At 40.1% G+C, this 20,233-nt stretch overlaps 1 protein-coding gene across 19 annotated transcripts in view; it reads left to right on the top strand.

Moving 5' to 3' along the window:
• LOC121964510 (CLIP-associating protein 1-A-like) overlaps positions 1 to 10,763 on the top strand; it is a 50,560-nt gene extending 39,797 nt beyond the window's left edge. For 13 of the 19 annotated variants that reach the window (XM_088074676.1, XM_088074678.1, XM_088074687.1 and 10 more), the window contains 8 exons: positions 3,071 to 3,218; positions 3,771 to 4,008; positions 4,093 to 4,146; positions 4,987 to 5,189; positions 5,279 to 5,407; positions 6,024 to 6,230; positions 6,310 to 6,426; positions 7,181 to 10,763. In XM_088074676.1, the coding sequence (XP_087930802.1) occupies positions 3,071 to 3,218; positions 3,771 to 4,008; positions 4,093 to 4,146; positions 4,987 to 5,189; positions 5,279 to 5,407; positions 6,024 to 6,230; positions 6,310 to 6,426; positions 7,181 to 7,264 (1,180 nt within the window). In that variant the 3' untranslated portion in view covers positions 7,265 to 10,763. Of the gene's footprint in view, positions 1 to 332; positions 456 to 3,070; positions 3,219 to 3,770; positions 4,009 to 4,092; positions 4,147 to 4,986; positions 5,190 to 5,278; positions 5,408 to 6,023; positions 6,231 to 6,309; positions 6,427 to 7,180 lie in introns of all 19 variants that reach the window. The other 6 variants (XM_088074693.1, XM_088074692.1, XM_088074684.1 and 3 more) reach the window with 2 other exon arrangements.
• The last annotated feature ends 9,470 nt before the right edge of the window (positions 10,764 to 20,233 follow it).

The raw sequence follows: 20,233 nt of genomic DNA, 5'->3' as shown, positions 1-20,233 counted from the left end.
AAACATTAATTGTAGGGAAAATTTAATTTTAAAAATGCATCAGTTAATTTATGCATATGTTTATTTTCAATATAATTTTTGGTGCATTCAATTTTTTTTTTTTTTTTAATCCAAGTAATTTATTTTTGATTTTGGCAGCCTCCATCCTCCACAGATTCACACCTTAAATTATTTTCTGCTACTTACATTTGACAGCGACATCAGAGGTTTACCAGCATGATACTTATTTTCTCACATTTTTATCTTCTCTCTGGGCTGCTCTCCTCCTCCTCCTCCTCCTCCTCCAACTCCTCTCCCTCCGTCTCCTCCTCTTCCTCCCCGGCTGCCTGCAGTCGGCTTTGGAGTTGGAGCGCAGACGGCCTCCCCAAGCTCCCTCCTCCACCCTTCCCCTCCCCTCTTCCTCCACCCCCTGCCCACTCCTCCTTCAAGGCAGTGCGGCGAGCGTACTCACCCAGGTAACCCCCACCCCTCTTCTCCTCTTCCTCCTCTTCTCCTCTTCCTCCTCTTCCTCCTCCTCCTCCTCCTCCCCCCTCTTGTGGGGATTCACAGCACAGCTGCAGTATATGACCTGAAAATAAAGTTAAATGCCACAGTTTATCCCTGTCTTCATGCCTCCGCAATGTTGATAGCCATGGGCGGAGTCATTTTGTTTTCGCGTCGTCCGTCCCTTTTTCTTAACCGTATGTCTTGAGGGAATTTCTTAAAATTTGGCACAAACATCCACTTTGAGATGAAGATGAATCGATTAGATTTTAGTGGTTGAAGTTCAAGGTCACTATCTCTTTGCCTGATGAATTCTTCAGAACAAGATATTTTAGGAAAATCTAGAGGGATTGTCTTCAGATTTGGCACAAACGTTAACTTGGACTCGAGCGAACTGATGAATTTTTGGTGGTCTAAAGTCAAAGCCACTGTGACCTCATCTGTATCATTTATTGAATATAACATCTCAAGAACAGCTCCAAGTAATTTTTGAAAATTTTTCACAAACGTCCAGTTGGACTCATTTGTGATCTAGGGCTGGGTGATATGGCTTTACAATAATATCGCAATATTTTAAGGCTATATCACGTCACACAATATATATCCTGATGTTTTTAAATTTAGTTCAAACTAAAGTTAACAAGAAATATAGCTACAAGAATATTGAAAGAACTGCAGATACATAAAGTTAAATAAAGTAGCCACTTTCATATAATGAAGTTGAATACACAACCGGTATAATGACATCCCATAATACAATACGGTTATAAGGAAGTTCAATAAAGTACTTTGATTCGCAAAATGTGACTAAATAGTCACAGTCTGGGGCTCTGCAAAAGCTCAGCTCTGTGTGTGTCTGTGCGAGGCGGAGAGCTGCAGGAGAGAGCGAGAGAACCAAACGCCTGTGGCTTACAAAAACGAGGTAACAGTTTATGTTCAACGTTCGTGATAAAATCCTTTATTATACCACATGCAGAACAAGCTGCGATACATGGAGTATATTCGATATATCACCCACCTTTATTATGAACTGATCAGAATCAGGTGGTCAAAGGTCACAGTAACTTCCAGTCTGTCTCATTCTCATGAACATGAAATGTCAAGAAGACTTAGAGGGAGTTTTCTCAAATATGGCACAAACGTCCACGCAGACTCAGGAATTTAGTGGTCTAAGGTCAACGTGAGCTCACAAAACACGTTTGTCGTGCTGTGAAACCTCTAAAACTCACCAACATCTGCTGAGATCTCTGCTGCAGCAATTTGTGCCTCCATCTGCTCAAACCTCACCATCCATTCGCTTAGTTTTTAACACTCTCGGGTGAGAAAATGTGTCATCGGCGTCTCCGTGCTCGACTTGCCTGTCTGTCTCCACTTTCGTCCACATGCACGGCTTTGCACGTGCACAGTGCTGCACAGAGAGAGAGGACTTCAGTGCTCAAACTCTAACTGCTGCCTCGTCATAGTTATTGATTTTTTTATTTCCTTTTTGGAACATTTGGGACCAAGAAATGAAGCAAAAAATTATATTTTATTTTATTTATTTATTTATTTTTTTTTACACGTGGGTCCAAGAAATTAAACAAAAAAATGTTTTTATTTATTTATTTAATTTATTTATTTTTTTTTAACATTTGGGACCAATAATTGAAACGAAAATTAAACAATTCCAAAATATCATTTTGGTGAATGTCTAAGAAAGTCAACCTGGGTGCAAAGTTTTATCTGGAGTCTTCAGGGTTTTTTGCAAAAACTAAAGTCCCACATCATCACATCCTGTTTCCATTGGTGTGTCTCTTATAATGAATGAGGTTCGGTGTACTTTTTAATTTTCCTTTCAGAAACAGAAATGAAAGAAAAAATCAAATCATCTTTTTAAATTTCATTTAAAAATCCAAAAATAAAAAAAAGCAAGTTGTGGGGTCAGAAATTGAATACTGCTGTACAGAGTAGAAATGAAATGTCACCTTACAAAAAATAATTAATTATTTTTTTTCTTTTTATTTTTAACTTGTTTTTTTCATTTTCTGAAACTACCAAGTTGTCCTGGATAAAAAAAAAAAATAAAAATCCAAGTATTGTAGGAAGAGAGGCAAAGAGTGAAGGTTTAAATAGTTGTTTAGAAGTAACACTATCATGTAAAAACCAGGTCATCTACAGAAACCTCTGAGTGTCTGTCGAGTACGAGGTTTTTCTGCAAGGTGTGTTAGAGGACAGCGCCAAAAATTGAATTTTGTTTTGTGGATGAGACAAAAACACAATTTGCACTCCTCCTTTTAAAGGAGAAAAAGGATTTTAAAAAAATAGCATTTCTATCTCTATCTATCTGTATATTCCATTTCTGACCCCCAAAACTAAAAATGGCTTGTTTTTCATTTTTAGATTTTGAAATGAAAATCAAAAATTAATTAATTATTGAATTTATTTATTCATTCATTTATCTGTTTATGTATTAATTATTGTAATTATCTGTTTATCTATTTATTGATTGACGTATTTATTTTTTCATTTCCGTTTGTAAAAGTAAAATTCAAAGACCAAAAAGTGCGCTGACCATCCGACCCTCATGAGTTTGTTCCCGCTGTCTCAGCATGCTGGAGTTCGACAGCGAGAACCTGAACTCGGAGGAGATCTACAGCTCTCTGCGTGGCGTCACCGAGGCCATCCAGAACTTCAGCTTCCGCAGCCAGGAGGACCTGATGGAGCCGCTGAGGCGAGACGGCAAGAGGGACGCCATGGTGAGGACAACCGGGGATTATTTTCACGATCAGTTTGACTCATTAATTACCTGTTCAGTAGAAGTTTTTTTGTTTTGTCCGACCTGTCGGGATGGGGATGGAAAGCTGGTTCTAATGAAAATCTATAACGTTTGAGCTTATTAATTAATAGAAGAAATGAAAAAGAAAGTAAAATACACACAAACAAGGAAAACACAACCTGGAAAAAGGGCTCGAAAATTTTGTAACATAATTTGATATTATTTAATTAACATATGCCAATGTTAAATACAGTTTTGTTTTTCTAGCGTTTTCTTTTTTCCATGAACTTAAAAAAATAAAATTCTAAATCTAGTAATTTCTTGCAATTCGTGTCACATGTCTTATTGTGTTGATAAGTGCTTCATGTTTTCAAAAGAAATCGTTGAAAGGTTTAAATTCTTGTGAAAGGCGTCTGAAAGCAGCACAAGAACAGTGATGCCGCTCCAGGGTTCAAAGGGTTAATCAAAGAGTTAATTAGTTAATGTGTCACTGTCCTGTCTCTTATCACGTGTGTTATGATGTCTTTTCCAGTCTGGAGTCGGGGCGTCCTCAGACTCCGACCCTCGGCCCGGCGGCGACGTGGTGGGAGGAGGACGCACCGCCCTGGACAACAAGACGTCGCTGCTGAACACGCCTTCGCCGCGCTCCTTCGCCGGCCCGCGTTTCAGAGACTACAACCCCTACAACTACACGGACAGCATCAGCACGCTGGACAAAGCCGCGCTGAAGGAGGCGTTGTACGAGGACGCCGTGGAGCAGCTGCGAGACGGTGAGACATCGGGTCACTCCTGAGCTCAGAGGTCGTTCTCACGTTGGTGTTTGTCATCTTTAAAATTGAACGTTTTCTCTGCAGGCAGCAGACAAGAAAGTGTCGAGAACAAGATCATGAACCCCAAAAGCTTCCCTGGTAAAGACCGAGTCCTTTCCTACAGCACGACGTCTGATTTACAGCAACTTCAGCTAATCGCTAACAGATAACAGTCAGAAAACGTCTTGAGAGACAAAAACGAAACTTTCAACAGGCAGAGAAAGTAATCTATTACATATGCAGGAGCTGCATCAAACAAAAGATTTATGAAGCTTCTCTCCAGGAGACAAAATACCAAAAAGTCCACTCAGCTGATTGAAGGCTCATTCGCATGAACTTGATCCCAAAAAGGCCTCGAGGGAATTTCGTCAGATTTGGCACAAACATCCACTTGGACTTGAACTGTTTAGTTTTTGGTGGTCAAAAGTCAAGGTGAATGCAGTATCTCAATCCGTCAAAATTCATAGCACAAACATCCACTTGAACTCAACAATAAGCTTAAATTTTGGTGGTCAAAGGTCACTGTGACCCTGCTTGTCTCATTTTATCATAAACGCGATATATCTAAAACACCTTACGGTAATTTCTTCAAGTTTGGCTCAAACATCCACTTAGCGTCAAAGATAGAACTATTTAGATTTGGTGGTCAAAGGTCGTGCTCACTATGACCTTATCTGTCTTATCCTTGTGAAAGATATCTCAAGAACAGCTAGAAGGAAAGTTTTCAGATTTTGGCACAAACGTCCACTTGAACTATTTTTCATATGGTGGTCTCAAGTCAAAGGTGATGGTGACTTTGCTTCTATCTGATTCTCATGAGTTATATTTTTAATTGTAGATTTTTCCCACAGTCTCAGCAGCTCTTAACAAATGTTGTTTTTGTTCAATTTTAACCCAAACAACACACGCTTTATTTGATATCTGCTGTTTGTCCTGCAGCGGGCCCCGTCGAGCAGCTGCAGCTGGTCGGGGAGCTGCTGAAGGAGCTCTCCCAGGGCCAGGCCGGGGACCGGGGCCCCGAGGAGCGGCGGGGGACCCTGCTGGAGCTGCTCAAAGTGGCCCGGGAGGACAGCCTGGTGGTGTGGGAGGAGCACTTCAAGACCATGCTGCTGCTGCTGCTGGAGACGCTCGGAGACAAAGACGTAAGGCCCCGAAATCCCCTCTGACCCCTGTGAAACACTTAAGTAGCTTCAGCCTCGCTGAAAACTTAAAACGGACTCTTCTGTCTCAGCACACGATCCGGGCGCTGGCCCTGCGAGTCCTGAAGGAGATCCTGAGGAACCAGCCGGCCCGCTTCAAGAACTACGCCGAGCTCACGATCATGAAGACGCTGGAGGCTCACAAAGACTCGCACAAGGAGGTGAGGAGCACGCGAGCGTTTTTAGTCTCATTAAAGGAGTCAGAGTCTGTCAGGAATGCTGGGATTTAGAGTTCAATGGATGCACTCAATCTTTTCCTAAAGGGACTTTGTAAGACCTGCAAAGGTAATACAGATCTTCAGCTCGCAATGGAATAATCCCACAAGCATAACACGAAATTTCTTGCAAATGTCCAAAAAAGACATCTATGTGACGTCCAGAAAAGACGCCTATATTCCCTGAATAGTGAACACAAAAACTCCAATTTTGTGTAAAATGATGATTTAGACGAATTTTGAGCAGATTGTTTCCTGTCAATACAACATCAGAGATGAGTTTTTGTGATATTTTTAGGAAACGTTTATACAATTATACATTTTGTTTGTTTATTTTGCTTTTTGGAACCAGTACCCCCCTCCCAAAAAACCACCCCTGATCCAAACACCCCCACACACACACCTCAAATCCCAGAAAGTAATAAGAACAACAATACAAAAGTAAATAAATGAATACATAATAGAGACTATTATTATAGAGACTGTAATTTTTTTCATGGAAAAGTAGATGATTAATACGTACGAGAAGTGTGTAACGTGACGCTCTCTGTGGTCGCTGCAGGTGGTGCGTGCGGCGGAGGAGGCGGCGTCCACGCTGGCAGCCTCCATCCACCCGGAGCAGTGCATCAAGGTCCTCTGTCCCATCGTGCAGACGGCGGACTACCCCATCAACCTGGCCGCCATCAAGATGCAGACGAGGGCCATCGAGCGCATCGCCAAGGAGCCGCTGCACCAGCTGCTGTCTGACATCATCCCCGGGCTCCTGCAGGTCAGACCGCCGTGCTCGCCGCTCACTTTCTCAGGCTTTTCCTCACAGACTCGGCGTTTGACTCGCTGTGCTGTTTCAGGGCTACGACAACACGGAGAGCAGCGTGAGGAAGGCCAGCGTCTTCTGCCTCGTGGCCATCTACGCCGTCATCGGAGAGGAGCTCAAGCCGTACCTGGCTCAGCTGACCGGCAGCAAGGTGAGCTCACTTCCTGTCTCGCAGCGCTCAGAGAGCATCAAGCTGCACGTTTATTTCAGATTTTAGAGATTTTTATAGAGAAACTGCAAAATTGAACTGTGTAAGTAAGTGTGGAGGACAAAAACAGTGGCACACATATCAATTAATAAATCAGTTTATAAAAAGGAAGTCATTCAATTTTGCAAGACACATAAATACAGAAAGAAATGTAAATGCAGTTGTAGGAAAACATAAAAATAAATTTAAGGTATTTATCCATTTTATTTATTTTTTATTTTTTTTTACATTTATTGCAGTATTTGTTTCATACATTAATTTATTTATTCCTGTATTTATTTATTAAGTCCAATCTTTATATATACATTTGTATGTATTTCTTTATATTTCTATATTTTTATTATTTATTTATTTGTGCACCTATTGTTGATTGATTTATTCACATTTATTCTGACACCTATTTATTTATTTCTGCATTTATTTATTCTTTTATTTTTTATTTCTTTATTCTTGTTTTGTTATTTTTTTCTGTTCAGTTCTGTTTTCGGTCTGCAGATGGGCGGGCCTTATTCATTTATGTATTTATTCCCATATTTCTTTTAATATTTCTGTGTCTATTTATGTATATTTATATCGTTATTTGATTTTTTTTTGTTATTTTTTTTCTCAAAATTAAAACCAATCCGTCATGCTCTGATCTCTAAATTGCGGTTTGGATGGACTCTGATGAAAACTGGTGCTGTTTTCCCTCCGACAGATGAAGCTGCTCAACCTGTACATCAAGCGGGCGCAGACCTCCACCAGCAACAGCAGCAGCTCCTCCGACATCTCCTCCTACTGACGGCGCCCCGCTCCGCTCCGCCCGCCGTCTCTCTCCGCGGTCATTTAGGCGCCGAAACTCTCCACATCCAAAATCTCCTCCTTCATTCCTGCAGCTGCCGAGGATTTTGTCTTCTAGTTTTTCCTCCTCACACACTAAAGGTAGAGTCATGAGCCTTAAAATCTTCCATCGGAGCACAAACCTCCTCCTCCTCCTCCTCCTCCTCCTCCTCCTCCTCCTCCTCCTCCTCCTCCTCCTCCTCCTCCCGAAATATTTCTGAACGTTGTTTCACACCTGGAGGCGAGTCTTTTCGGGAAACCATCAGTATTTTTATTAGTTTTTAGTAATCCTCGTCTTCAGACTGTCTCTGTTGCTTTGACACATCAAACCTTATCGTGTTCTGAATGTAAAGAGCTTCGAGCGGACGTTTCTCCTCCCTGAACTGCTGCCGCCTCGCCGGGACCCCGGGGGGAGCCCTCCGAAGGGAGGTCGGGATCAAGTTTGAGCCGTACGGAGCAGTTAGAGAAGGCGGCACTTTGGTTTTTAAAAAGGGTCCATCTGAAGATTAATATGTCCAAAATAACGAGCTTTCATTATTCAGATTTCACTACAACTGAAGAACAAATCACTTTAATATAAAATATGTTAGCTTTAAAAAAAGATTTAAAAAGAAATTATTCAATCAATGTTACTTTATAATAATCATTTGGCTGGCCAATGATTTTACAGTGGTTTTATTTTTGGGCCCAGCCAGCAGCGGAAAGTCTCGGCTGTTTGTGATTTCTTTCAAAAACACGTGACGAAGGCCCAAAAAATTAGCAAGAAATTCAGAAAAGTTGCAAGAAAATGAGCAAAAACTGAGCAAAAACAGGGTTCCTGCAAATCAACGAAAAAAACTTCAAATGCATTGAAATAATGAATCGAAAAATAAGGCCTTAGTTCGTATTAAAAGTCTTAAATCAATATTTCAGGTCTTAGTTATTGATGTTGTTGTTTTTCCAGCTCCTACATTTTGGTGATTGTAAAATTGGTCTGAATTTGAATTCTAATCGGCATTAAAATGCGATTTTCTTGTCAATTTTTATTATTATTTCTTGCAATTCGCAGGACTTTTTTTCCAAATGTAATTTTACTTTTTATCCCATGTTTTTGAAAGAAATCAAAGAAAAAACTTTGCTGACATTTGAAGGGTTGAAATGCTTTTGAAGGGTTAAAGAAGAACAAATCATTTTTCACGTGTAATAAGAGCTGAATTTTTTCTGTGACAATCATCAGTTGAATTTCCATTAACAAATCTAATAATCCGCCTTAAGATATATAATGTTAATGATACATATTAACAACAAAAGTCAACACAAACAAACAACTCAGCTAACAAACAATAATAACAATTATTAATAATTTAAATTTAATAATTTAAAATAAATTAAAAAAAAAGAATACAGGATGATCAGATTTTAAAATGTGGTCTTCTTTTTACTTGATTTTTGTTTTACTTCATTTCATTTTATTTCTTTTTACTATCGTTTTTTAAATTCTTATTATTTTTTGTAGATGTTGAAAGTAAAAGTCCAAAAGTAATTTAAAATCTAATCAAATCATCCTAAATATAGTCACTAACTCTATATAAATGTGAGATTAAAAGACAGCTGTTAAATTATTAAAATATAAAAATATTTTACTGGAAAAAGAAAAAAAGTAGTTTTAAAATGCGTTATATTTGTAAATGCAGAAAAAAACCCTCAATTTATGTTTATTTGATTTAAAATTGATTGAAATTTTAAAAAATCAACTGATGAGTGTCACATGGACTTCATTTTTATATATTTAAAATCATGCAGTGGATTTTTAGTTGCCCAGCGTAGAAATCTGTTTATTAATGATTTTTAGGAAAATAAAACCACTGAGAGACGGCCGTGATGTTCCTGTCCGCCGTCTCAGAGCGACGTGAAGCTGAGGTCGTGCTCAAACTGGGAGTTTATTGGTTTGGACGTCTTACAGGCTGTCGAGTCGACACTGCTGTGATCTGTCGAGTTTCATTCCAAAATACTGTAATATATCCTAAATGTTACATATTACGCTTGAAAAATCATCTAACGGTCAAAATCGAGGTCTCAAAAATGGTGTCGGTGTCGCTGTGGACGATGTGTTCTTGTTTTAAAGAGACGGGAAGAAACTCCTCTGTTGTTCCTAAATTGAATGTAAATCACTTCGACCTTTAAAATGTGAAATGTTTTAGCAAATGTGCGATTTGTATGGAGGACGAAGAATGACACAAGTATCATAAATACATAACTGCATTAAGAAAAAGGAATGAATAAATACGGAAATAAATAAAGACATACAGGGATAAATAAAACCCATAAAAGAATAATCAAATTTGTAAATCAATGCAAAAATACAGAATAAATAAGGCATAACTATACAAAAATTAAAAACATAAATAATGTATAATTAATAAAAACAAAAAGACAAAAAAATCATAAATAAATGAAAAACTAAAAGATAATTAATTTATTATTATTTAACAGGACATAAATAAATTATTTTTTTTCTACTACATTTATTTATTTATATATTTCTGTTTCTTGCAGTTATGTATGTATGCATTTATTTATTAATTTACTTACATACTTATTTAAGTATTTTTATTAATTTCTGGGTTTTTTTTTCTTTTTTTTGCATTTACTTATTTACTCAATGAATGAATGTATTTTAATAAAATACAACAAATAATAAATCTGGAAAAAATTAAATAACAAGAATAAGTAACTTTTTAAAAACACTAAATAAATAAATGCATACATAGATATAAAAATACAAAATAATGAATTTAAAAATAAATAGAAAAATACAAAATAAATGCATAAATAAATAAAAAACAATACATTTTCAAGTAAATGTTTTTTTTAAAATAAATATGGAAATAATTAAGTGCATAAGTTAATTATTTAATCAATAAAAAAATGAAACAGGACATAAATAAATAACTTTTATTTATTTCCTTATTTTTCTACAATTAAATGTATTAATGCATTTATTTAGGTATTTCTTTAACTATTTCTTCTTATCATGAATTTATTTATACATTTATTTATTTAATAATATTACTGTCATTCTTGGTCCTCCGTAAAACCTAAATCAGACAGAAAGACTGACAATCTGAATGATTTGATGCTCCTAAAAGCGAACAGATGAATTGTAAAAGTGCCAGAGTGACTTCAAAAAAAAAAAGGAAAAGCCGACGAAAGAAAGAGAGCGTTTGATCTTCGGACATTAGCAATAAACTCTGAGAAATCCAGCGTGGATTTTCACGTCGAAGCACTGTAAAAATTTCCATGGTGTTCCTCCTGTGAGACGCTCTCGCTGGTCAATGTACAGAAGTGTCGCGTTTTTTTAAAAGTGCACCTATAACGAAATGTTACTGCTGCTTATTATAACACTAACTAACGCGCCTAACCACTCCTGTGTGTGTGTGTGTGTGTGTGTGTGTGTGTGTGTGTGTGTGTGTGTGTGTGTGTGTGTGTGTGTGTGTGTGTGTGTGTGTTTGAACAAAACTCACTGACTGAAATATTTAAATTTCCTCCGACTGGTCGAGTTCAAACAAACGCTGCAGAGGAGGTTTAAGTCGTACTGAAAGAAGAAGTTTTTGGGAAAAATTTTGAAAAAAATATTGATGCCACTCTCTTGTTTGCTGTATCTGCAGAGGCCCTGTGATGCAATATCATCACAAACGCTGTTATGATTTTAAACATATTGAAATATTTTTTGTGATTTATCACCTTTTTTCAACATCAAAATATGTCCCCCAAAAGAAAAACCATTTTCGGTTTGTTCAACTCAATTAAGTCGATTCTGCTGCGCCAAAATGTATCTAATGGACTGATTTAATTTTAATTTTTTATCATTTAACAGGCTACCAAAGGTTTAACTTTTATTTGAAATCGTAACCATTCATATAATAAAAGTACTGATATTTGACGCTGTGCATCAGTATAATATTTTATTTAATATTGCAACATATTTTGATTTATTACCTTTCAAAAATAGCTTTTTTTATTGGCTGTTTATGCTGAGCAGCTCCGTATTTATCGTGCAGACATGCAACCAAATCGCCTGAGAAATGTTGCCGTCGTACGTTTCTGCAAACCGCAGATACGTTAGGTTTGCATGTTGATGAAACTTTACGTTTAAATAACGCTGAGGTTAAAGTGTGGTTAGGTTTAAGCATAAAAACCATTTGGTCATGATTAAGAAAAAAACACATTTTGTGGCACTAACGCAGAGAAATCTCACTAAAAAAACATCCTTTTTCTTTGACACTAATGCAGCGAAATCTCTCTAAAAAACAAACACTTTTTATTGCACTAAAGTGCAAAGTTTGGGTTAAAACCTCCACTTTTAGTGGCACTAATGCTGCAAAATCTTGGATAAAAAAACAAACAACATCTTTTGTGGCACTGACGTAGAAAAATCTTGGTAAAAATCAACCACTTTTTGTGGCACCAATGTGCAAAATTTAGGTAAAAAACAGCCACTTTCTGTGACACTAACGCAGTGAATTATCACTAAAAAAACAGCCACTTTTTGGCACTAATGCACAAAATCTTGATTAGAAAACTTTTCGTGGCAAAAACGTCTCACATCTGTGTTTTGCAGAAACGTACAAACAAACAAACACTTTCTCGTGGCGAGCGGGCTGAAACATGCGAGTGGCGTCGATCTGAGCGTCAGTATGAAAAGTGATTCTTAAAAAGATGAAAAGTGTCTTCGTGCCGACGCCGGAAAGTGACGGATGCTGTCGCTGAACATTTCCAGGCCTTATTTCCTCTCCTCAAACACTCAGACTGTTAGACGTTCTGCGCGGCGGCCCGCTGTCGGCCACGCGGCGAGTTTGACCTCTGGACTGAATGTTGAAGTCGTCCTCTGACGCGTCGTCCTCTGACGCATCGTCCTCTGACGCGTCGTCCTCTGACCCGTCGTCCTCTGACGCGTCGTCCTCTGTCCCGTCGTCCTTTGTCCCGTCGTCCTCTGACCCGTCGTCCTCTGACCCGTCGTCCTCTGACCCGTCGTCCTCTGTCCCGTCGTCCTCTGACCCGTCGTCCTCTGACCCGTCGTCCTCTGTCCCGTCGTCCTCTGTCCCGTCGTCCTTTGACCCTTCGTCCTCTGACCCGTCGTCCTCTGTCCCGTCGTCCTCTGACCCGTCGTCCTCTGACGCGTCCCCTCCCTTCACTCTGTACAGCGTGATCTAAAACTACGACTTCAAACTGCGTCTGCATGCGCGCCTCTCCGGGAATCCGTCGTTAATTTGACCACATTTGAAGGCGTCTTTTGATTTGCGTGCCTTTGGGTGAAGGACACTAACCGTACTAACACTGCGACTCGCCGCTGACGTCTCGGACGCGGCGGCGGTGTGAGCGAGCTCTCAGTGCATGGCTCCGTTTGTTTTCAGTTGATGAGTTTTACTTCCTGCTCTGCAGTATTTATGTTCTCCTGGCTGTGTACATATTTACATGTTGGGTTCTCTTTCACCTGTCATAGAACTTTACAGAACTTGAAATAAACTATCAGACTTGTACTTCGTCGTTCTTTATGATCACGTTTTATTCATGTTGTCTGTTCTCCATCTTTGACCACAGTTACACTTTTATACTTGTGTACTTTAACCCTTTATTTATCAATCAATCAGTCAATCAATCAGACTTCATTTGTATCGCACTTTTCAAACACACACACACACGCACACAAACACATAAATAAAAACAAGACTTTATGATTAAATAAAGCGCTAATAAATAAAAGTACTCATTAATACCAGAAACTGAGGAAATGCTACCATAAGTGAGGAAACACCAGAGGCAGAATAAAATCTGTGAATAGAAAGAAAATAAATAAATAAACAATTAAATAAAATGATAAGTCATAATAAAAGAAACGAGTAAAATACTCAAACTGTAAATAAGACGTAAGTGTATGAAGTAGTCTATTACAAATTAAGATGTTTTCACACAAACCAAAAATAAGAAAATATACAAGTGCAGCTTAAACAGTCAATTAATTAGAAAATTAAAGTAAAACATTAAAATAAGTAAATTAAATTAAATTTATTGATAATTAAGTAAAATAATATTATAAAATTAATGATTAGAATTTACCTACTTTATGATTCTTTAGAGACTTTAAACGTTATCAATTAAAAAAATAAAAAATAAAAATTATAGGTGCAGCCTCCAGGAGGCGGCAGTGAGCGCGGTTGTTGGATCGTAGAAGAAGAAGGAGCAGCGCACCTGATAAGTGATCACGTGACTGGGCAGAAGTTCAAGTAAACAGAGAAGAAGAAAAACCCTCCACAGAGAACGGCAGCAGACCACCGGCTCCTCTCCGCGGACCCCCGGAGCCCGCGGGGAGAAGCTTCTTACCGGTGAGTTGGTCTTCAGCGTACCGGCAGCTAGCAGCCGCTAACATAAGCTAACGTCAGCTGCTAACATAACGTTAGCCGCTAACTAACTTTAGCCGCCGCTAACGTTAGCTGCTAACGTAACGTCAGCGGCTAACTTTAGCTGCTAACGTTAGCCGCTAACTGAACGTTAGCCGCCAATGTAGTTAGCCGCTAACATCAGCGAACGTTAGCCGCTAATGTAATGACAGCCGCTAACATCAGCTAACGTTAGCCGCTAATGTAATGACAGCCGCTAACATCAGCTAACGTTAGCCGCTAATGTAATGACAGCCGCTAACATCAGCTAACGTTAGCCGCTAATGTAATGACAGCCGCTAACATCAGCGAACGTTAGCCGCTAATGTAATGACAGCCGCTAACATCAGCGAACGTTAGCCGCTAATGTAATGACAGCCGCTAACATCAGCGAACGTTAGCCGCTGACGTAACGTTAGCGGCTGACGTAACAACAGCCGCGAGCTCACCAAAGCTTTAATACGATCTACCGGCAGGTTTTATTTGACATTTATCCAACAGGTGATCCAGGTGAGTTTCTGACATCCTGAACTGAGCAGAGGACTCTAACCAATCAGAGTCCGCGTTCAGGCCGGCGAAAAAGTCCCGCCATTTTCACCAAAAAACAAAACCGCTTAAACATGGAGTCTGGTGCGACATAACACGATGTGTGTTTGTGTGTTTGTGTGTTTGTGTTTCTCCTCAAACTTTATCTTTTTTTCTTCTGCTCAAAGTAAAGAAGGCAGACTGGCTGCCAGTTATAGTCTTATTATGAACCGCAGACTTTGTTTAAATTATTTTTGTCATGAGTGTCATTATCAGCACTTAAATCAATACAAATCTTTGAACATAAAAATGATTCATCAATCAGTTGAATGTAAATTTTAGCACTTTTTATTCAGGAGGCGCAAAGTTTTTATTCCTACTTATTTGTTTACTTGGTTATTTATGTGTCTGTGGTGGTAATGGTACCGCGTGATTTGAAGGATTTTATCGCATTTAATGTGAAATTAAAATCATCCTGATTATAAATCTATAGTGATAGCCAGATCAGTTACCATGGTGATTTTACCACATCAGTTACCATGGTGATCCAGTCAAGTCACCTTTGTAGTACAACTCGACATATTTTTCTTGAAATATTCTGACTGTATTCTCATAAATCAACAGCAGATGGTGCTGTTGACTTTCTTTGCTGCCGCACAGAATTATTGATGACTGATTATACTGATCGGTTCAGTTGAGGAGCTTATTTAAGGCTTTCAGTTTAATTTTCTGAATCTGTTTTTTTTTCAGGGTTTTTTTGTTGAAAGCTGTTGGATGACACTTTGTTGCTGCGGGGATCGAACCTGTGACGGATCAGCTGCCTGCAGGTACAGACACACACAAACTTTATCTCACCAGAACGTCACATCAGCGTCTCCCTTATTAATGACTTCAGAGGGAAAAAATAAAATAATAAAATAAGATGAAAAGGATGAAAACACATTTTCAGTCTCTTTGGAGTTGGTATGAAAATGAATAAAATATGATTTAAAAATGTGCGCAGAAATATAAAAATAAGCATTTTGTTAACACTTTCTAAAATCAGGTTCATAAGAAAGCTGAACTTTGACCTCAGTTTCTCTGTTTGCTTATTTTGAGCTTTAAAGAAAAAAAATAAGGTTTTCTAATTGTTGTCAAACAAAGAAAAATACGGCTTTAATTGCTATTAACACGTCTTCAATCCTTCTGATAAAAGTCTTAAAAAATACAAAGAAACAGGATTTATTATTTTTCTCTTTTTTTTCCATTTGAAGTGGCATTAAAAATCTTTTAATGGTTGGTAACTTTAATTAATATTTCCTGAATGTGCCTTGCATTTAAGTCACTAAAACGTCTCGTTTTATTGTACAAAATTATTTGGGGGGCCCCAGGCTCCTCTGGGCCCCAGGCTCCTCTGGGCCCCATGGCTCTGGTTTACAGGCTCCTCTGGGCCCCAGGCTCCTCTGGGCCCCAGGCTCCTCTGGGCCCCAGGCTCCTCTGGGCCCCATGGCTCTGGTTTACAGGCTCCTCTGGGCCCCAGGCTCCTCTGGGCCCCAGGCTCCTCTGGGCCCCAGGCTCCTCTGGGCCCCAGGCTCCTCTGGGCCCCAGGCTCCTCTGGGCCCCAGGCTCCTCTGGGCCCCAGGCTCCTCTGGGCCCCATGGCTCTGGTTTACAGGCTCCTCTGTGGCTCCGTATGAATGTTTAAGCTGTCCCCTGGATCACTGGCTCCTAATGGTGCGTTTGATTCGTGGATCAGAGCGTGGCGTGGGGACGGGCACGTCGCCGTCACACCTTTCAAACAGCCCCGATAGCGTCTCTCAGCGGTGGCCGCGCGTGTGTGCCGAGGCCCGCCTGTGTCATCAGTATGCACACGCTGTGGAAAATTAATTTCATTAACACCCCCCCCTCCCCCCTCGCTCCACCGCTGCCACCACCTCCAGCCGGCGCCGCCTCCTGTTTAAAGGCCCTCATAGTGTATGATTAGCGCGCGTTTCCCCAACCTGGCTGGGAGTGGCGGCGAGGTCGGGAGGTCGCGCAAATGAAAGAGAACAACTTCATTGTGAGATGACTGGCCCATAAATCATCGGGCGTTTTCTATAAATCACGGCAGATGGCGGGGAGTGAGCCGAGGCTCATGGGAGCTCGCTGCCGCCCCCGTGCATGATGGGAAGGGCCGGGCTGAGCTGCGGCGGAGGCTGGCAGAAGCGCGGGGTCACTTCCAGTTTGCGCAAGACGTGAGGCACGGTGGAGGCGGGCCAGATCCTCACCTGATGAGATTCAGACCCCGGAGGTCCACGTGCTGCTCCTCGCCACGCTGCCCTCCGTTTAACACCTGCTTAATATGGAGACGACTTCATCCCCTCGCCGTCCCCGCGCTGCGCCGAGACCTGTCAGGCTGACACCGACCGTCCGCCCAGGAGGAGGCGGTGGTGGGGGGGCGCTCACACCTTCATTATTCATCATGATTATTTAACAGAGCAGGATTCACCTGCACTGCAGCCCGCCGCCGCCGCCACCGCTGCAACGTGGAGCCTCTCAGACCTGACTCGAGTCTCTACATCAGGAGGAGTTACTATGACGATCGTTGGTCTTAAATTTAGTAATTAATATTAAAAAATGTCTTAAAATGTCTGGAGTTGTTGGAGGGGAGGCACCGAATCTGATGTGAGGACGAATAAGCGTCACACAGGAAGTCAATTAGGACGAGACACTGTTGTTAAAGTGTCAGAGACCTCAAAGAGACAAAAACAACTGCAAAGAAACGTAAAATAATTACAAATAAACACTAGAGGAAACACAAAGCAACATAAAATGACAGCAAAGACACTCAAACTGACTTTAAAGATGCACAAAACACCCACAAAGACACTCAAAATAATATGAAATAAACAAACAAAAAAAAACTACAGAGACACAAAATGACTAAAAACAAAACAACAAATGTCTTCAAAAAGACACAAATAAACCACAAATAAAAACAAGACAACTACAAACAGACAAATGAATTAAAGAGACAGAAAATGTGTCCCAGGAGACAAAAAGGAAAAATAAGCAACCTCAAATAAAAACAACACAACTACAGAGACAACAAATCAGCCACAAAGAATAACGTTATTATTATAATTTATATTATTTAGTCTGATGCAGACGTTTGCACATCAGCAGGAAGGTAAAAGCACTTTTCTGTTGATTTAAATGCACTAAAAAACAATCCTGTCGCTAAAATCAGTGAATAAATAATTATCATTTTGGCCGCAATCACGCAGCTGAAATCACAGAACACTCCTTTAGTTTTTACTTTCAACTTTCCAAATCACATCGTTTCTGGCACACAGGATATTTACATTTTACATTAAATATCAATAAAGGAAATAATTTCATGAAAGATACTGTCAGGAAAAAGAAAAACAAGCAAAATATCAGTCACATCTAAAAAAAACATGAATAAAAAATATGTCCAGATTATATTTGAAATGAGCTCCATAGAAACCTGAATGTGTTGTCAAAAGAGACGGCAGGTGTGTGTTGGTGTGTATCGTTGTGTGTTTCCTGTGAAGTCGTTCCTCTCGGGGCCAGCGGAGGGAGCCGCTGAGCCTCAGAGCCGCTGACCGTCACACTGACGTGCTGCAGCCTTCTTCCTCGCTCAAACAGGAAGTTAACGAGGACCACAGACGGCAGGTAGAGCGTCCCGCAGGGACAGGTCGTCTGTCAGCCGGGCACCGGTCTGTTATTGTGGTCCAACTGGTCTAAGTGGTGTTACTACACTTCCCAGAATCCACCTGTGAGTTAAAACTGCAGTGAGACAAAAAGTAACATTCAAGAGACAAAAACAACTGCAGAGGGACATTAAATGTCTACAGAGGGACATGAAAAACCCACACAGAGACACAAAATTACCTTAAAAAGATACAAAACAACCACAAAAAGACAAAATAACATTTAAGAGACAGAAATACAATTAAAAGAGACACAAAATGATCTCAAAGAAACACAAAACAACTACAGAGGAAAAATAAAAGATAAACGTTTCTATGTGTTATTCTGTAGTTTTGCTTGATGTTTTTTCAGTTAAAAAAAGTCTTTGCCGGTAAAAACTGGATTTAAAGTCGTGTCCAAGTCGTCAGACTCGTCTCTCCGTCCTGAGATACGGCGACGCGAGGCGACGCGAGGCGACGCAGCAGTCGTCAGTACAAAAGAAAATTCGATTTTTTAAAAAATTTTTCATCCCATCAGTTTTCAGATAATGTTCTTGTACTTTTTTACTTATTTCTTGCTGGTTTTTTGGTCATTAAAATAGATATTTTTCCAATAATCCTCCACCTGTTTTAGAATTCATTTTTGGAAAAAGGAGATCTGTCACCAGTCGGTGTGTATTTTCGGGTTTAAAGTTGTCGTAGAAACGATGTCTGCAGTAAATCGGGGTTAACGGGGAGTTTCCCTCTGCTGCGCTGCACTTAAAAGCTGCTGAGCCCTTTTAGCATTTTTAAATGTAATGTTATTTCTAAATGTAATTTCTGACATTTTTCTCTATTTTTCTATGCTTCTTATTATCCTCCACTTTTTAGAAAATTATATTTTCAAATTTAAAATTGTTATGAATATAACTTTTAGGACATATTTTTTTCTGATTTGTTTTATGTTTTTTCAATAATCTTCCACCTTTTAAAAAATGAATTTTTATGTATTTTCATATATATATCAATATAAAGTTATTATAAATATAATTTTCAGGACATTTGTGCTATGGCCGAATCCAGAGGAATAACAAATCCCAGGTGAGTCTTTATAAATATAAAAAATTAATAAAATACAGCACATTAATACAACAGCGAATGGACATGGACACCATGGACAATAAAACAAGTTAAAAACACCAGAACCCCCCCAGATAAAACCAGACGGGGAAATAAACAAGCCTTGAAAACACTAAACGACTGAAACCTAAAACTAAAAATCAGAGGGTCCATTTTTCAGAGTAATTTAAGTCATCTTTTTTAAGCATCTATTTCTTTTCTTTGCTGAGCTCCTGTCATGTGACGCGTGTCATCATGTCATGATGGCGTCAGGAGGATCTGCGGGGGGCCAAGGGCGTCGGGAGCTTTTCAAGGTGGACTGCGGCGCTAACAAGCCGACGCTGGGCCTCTGTCAAGCCCCCCCGACACCCTGCAGCCCAAACTCAGGGCATTAATGCAAATTATGCTCTGATAATTTAATAACTGCGCCGGCTTGATCTGTCCTTTTTATTACAATTATCATCAGGCGGGGGGTTGCGTTCCATCATCAGAAAATAAACACCATCGATCATGCTTGTGATGATTAGCCGCTGACAGGCCGCGCGGCGCTCTGCATAAATGTGGCGAGCTGGAGAGGAGAGCGGGGGCTGTGTTTTCTGTACACTTTGGCTCCACGTCGGGGTCATTAACCCGCTCTGATAATCGCAGCGAGGCTCCCTCTATGTTCTGTGAGGATTACGTCAGGGGAGACCGACTCAAGCTCAAAACTCGGAGCCAAGACATGCAGCCGCCGCCTGTTAAGTCCGGCCAGAAAAAAGGCGGGAAGGTGCCAGAGCCTTACACGGAGCTGGCAGCGGCCGCCGCCGCAGCGTCAGGGCCTCCCGCCTCACCGCGGTGGAAAATGATGCTGCTCGTGAGGAGCCGCCCCTCCTGCAGAGAAAAGGTCGATTCATGAAGTTGAAGACGATTTTTGGCCCAAAACACGAACAAACTGAAATCAGCAGTGCAGGAGGCGAATGTTTAATTCACGACACACACACACACACACACACACACACACACACACACACACACACACACACACACACACACACACACACACACACACAAAAACAGCTGCTTTGTTCTCTCGGTTTTCCCTGATAGAAAAAGACGCTTTTTGTGATCGTATCCCGGCAGGAAACACAGCGGCACTGCAGTAAAACAACACATTTCATGGCGGTTTACAGGCAGGAAACACAGATATGTGTTGGTAAAAAAGGACGACTTTTTGTGGCAT

This window comes from Plectropomus leopardus, chromosome 24, assembly GCF_026936395.1.
Source record: "Plectropomus leopardus strain MGB_pleo_1.0 chromosome 24, ASM2693639v1, whole genome shotgun sequence".
Lineage (NCBI taxonomy): Eukaryota > Metazoa > Chordata > Actinopteri > Perciformes > Serranidae > Plectropomus > Plectropomus leopardus.
The sequence above is the reverse complement of the archived record's forward strand: the minus strand, read 5'-3'. Positions and strand labels throughout refer to the sequence as shown.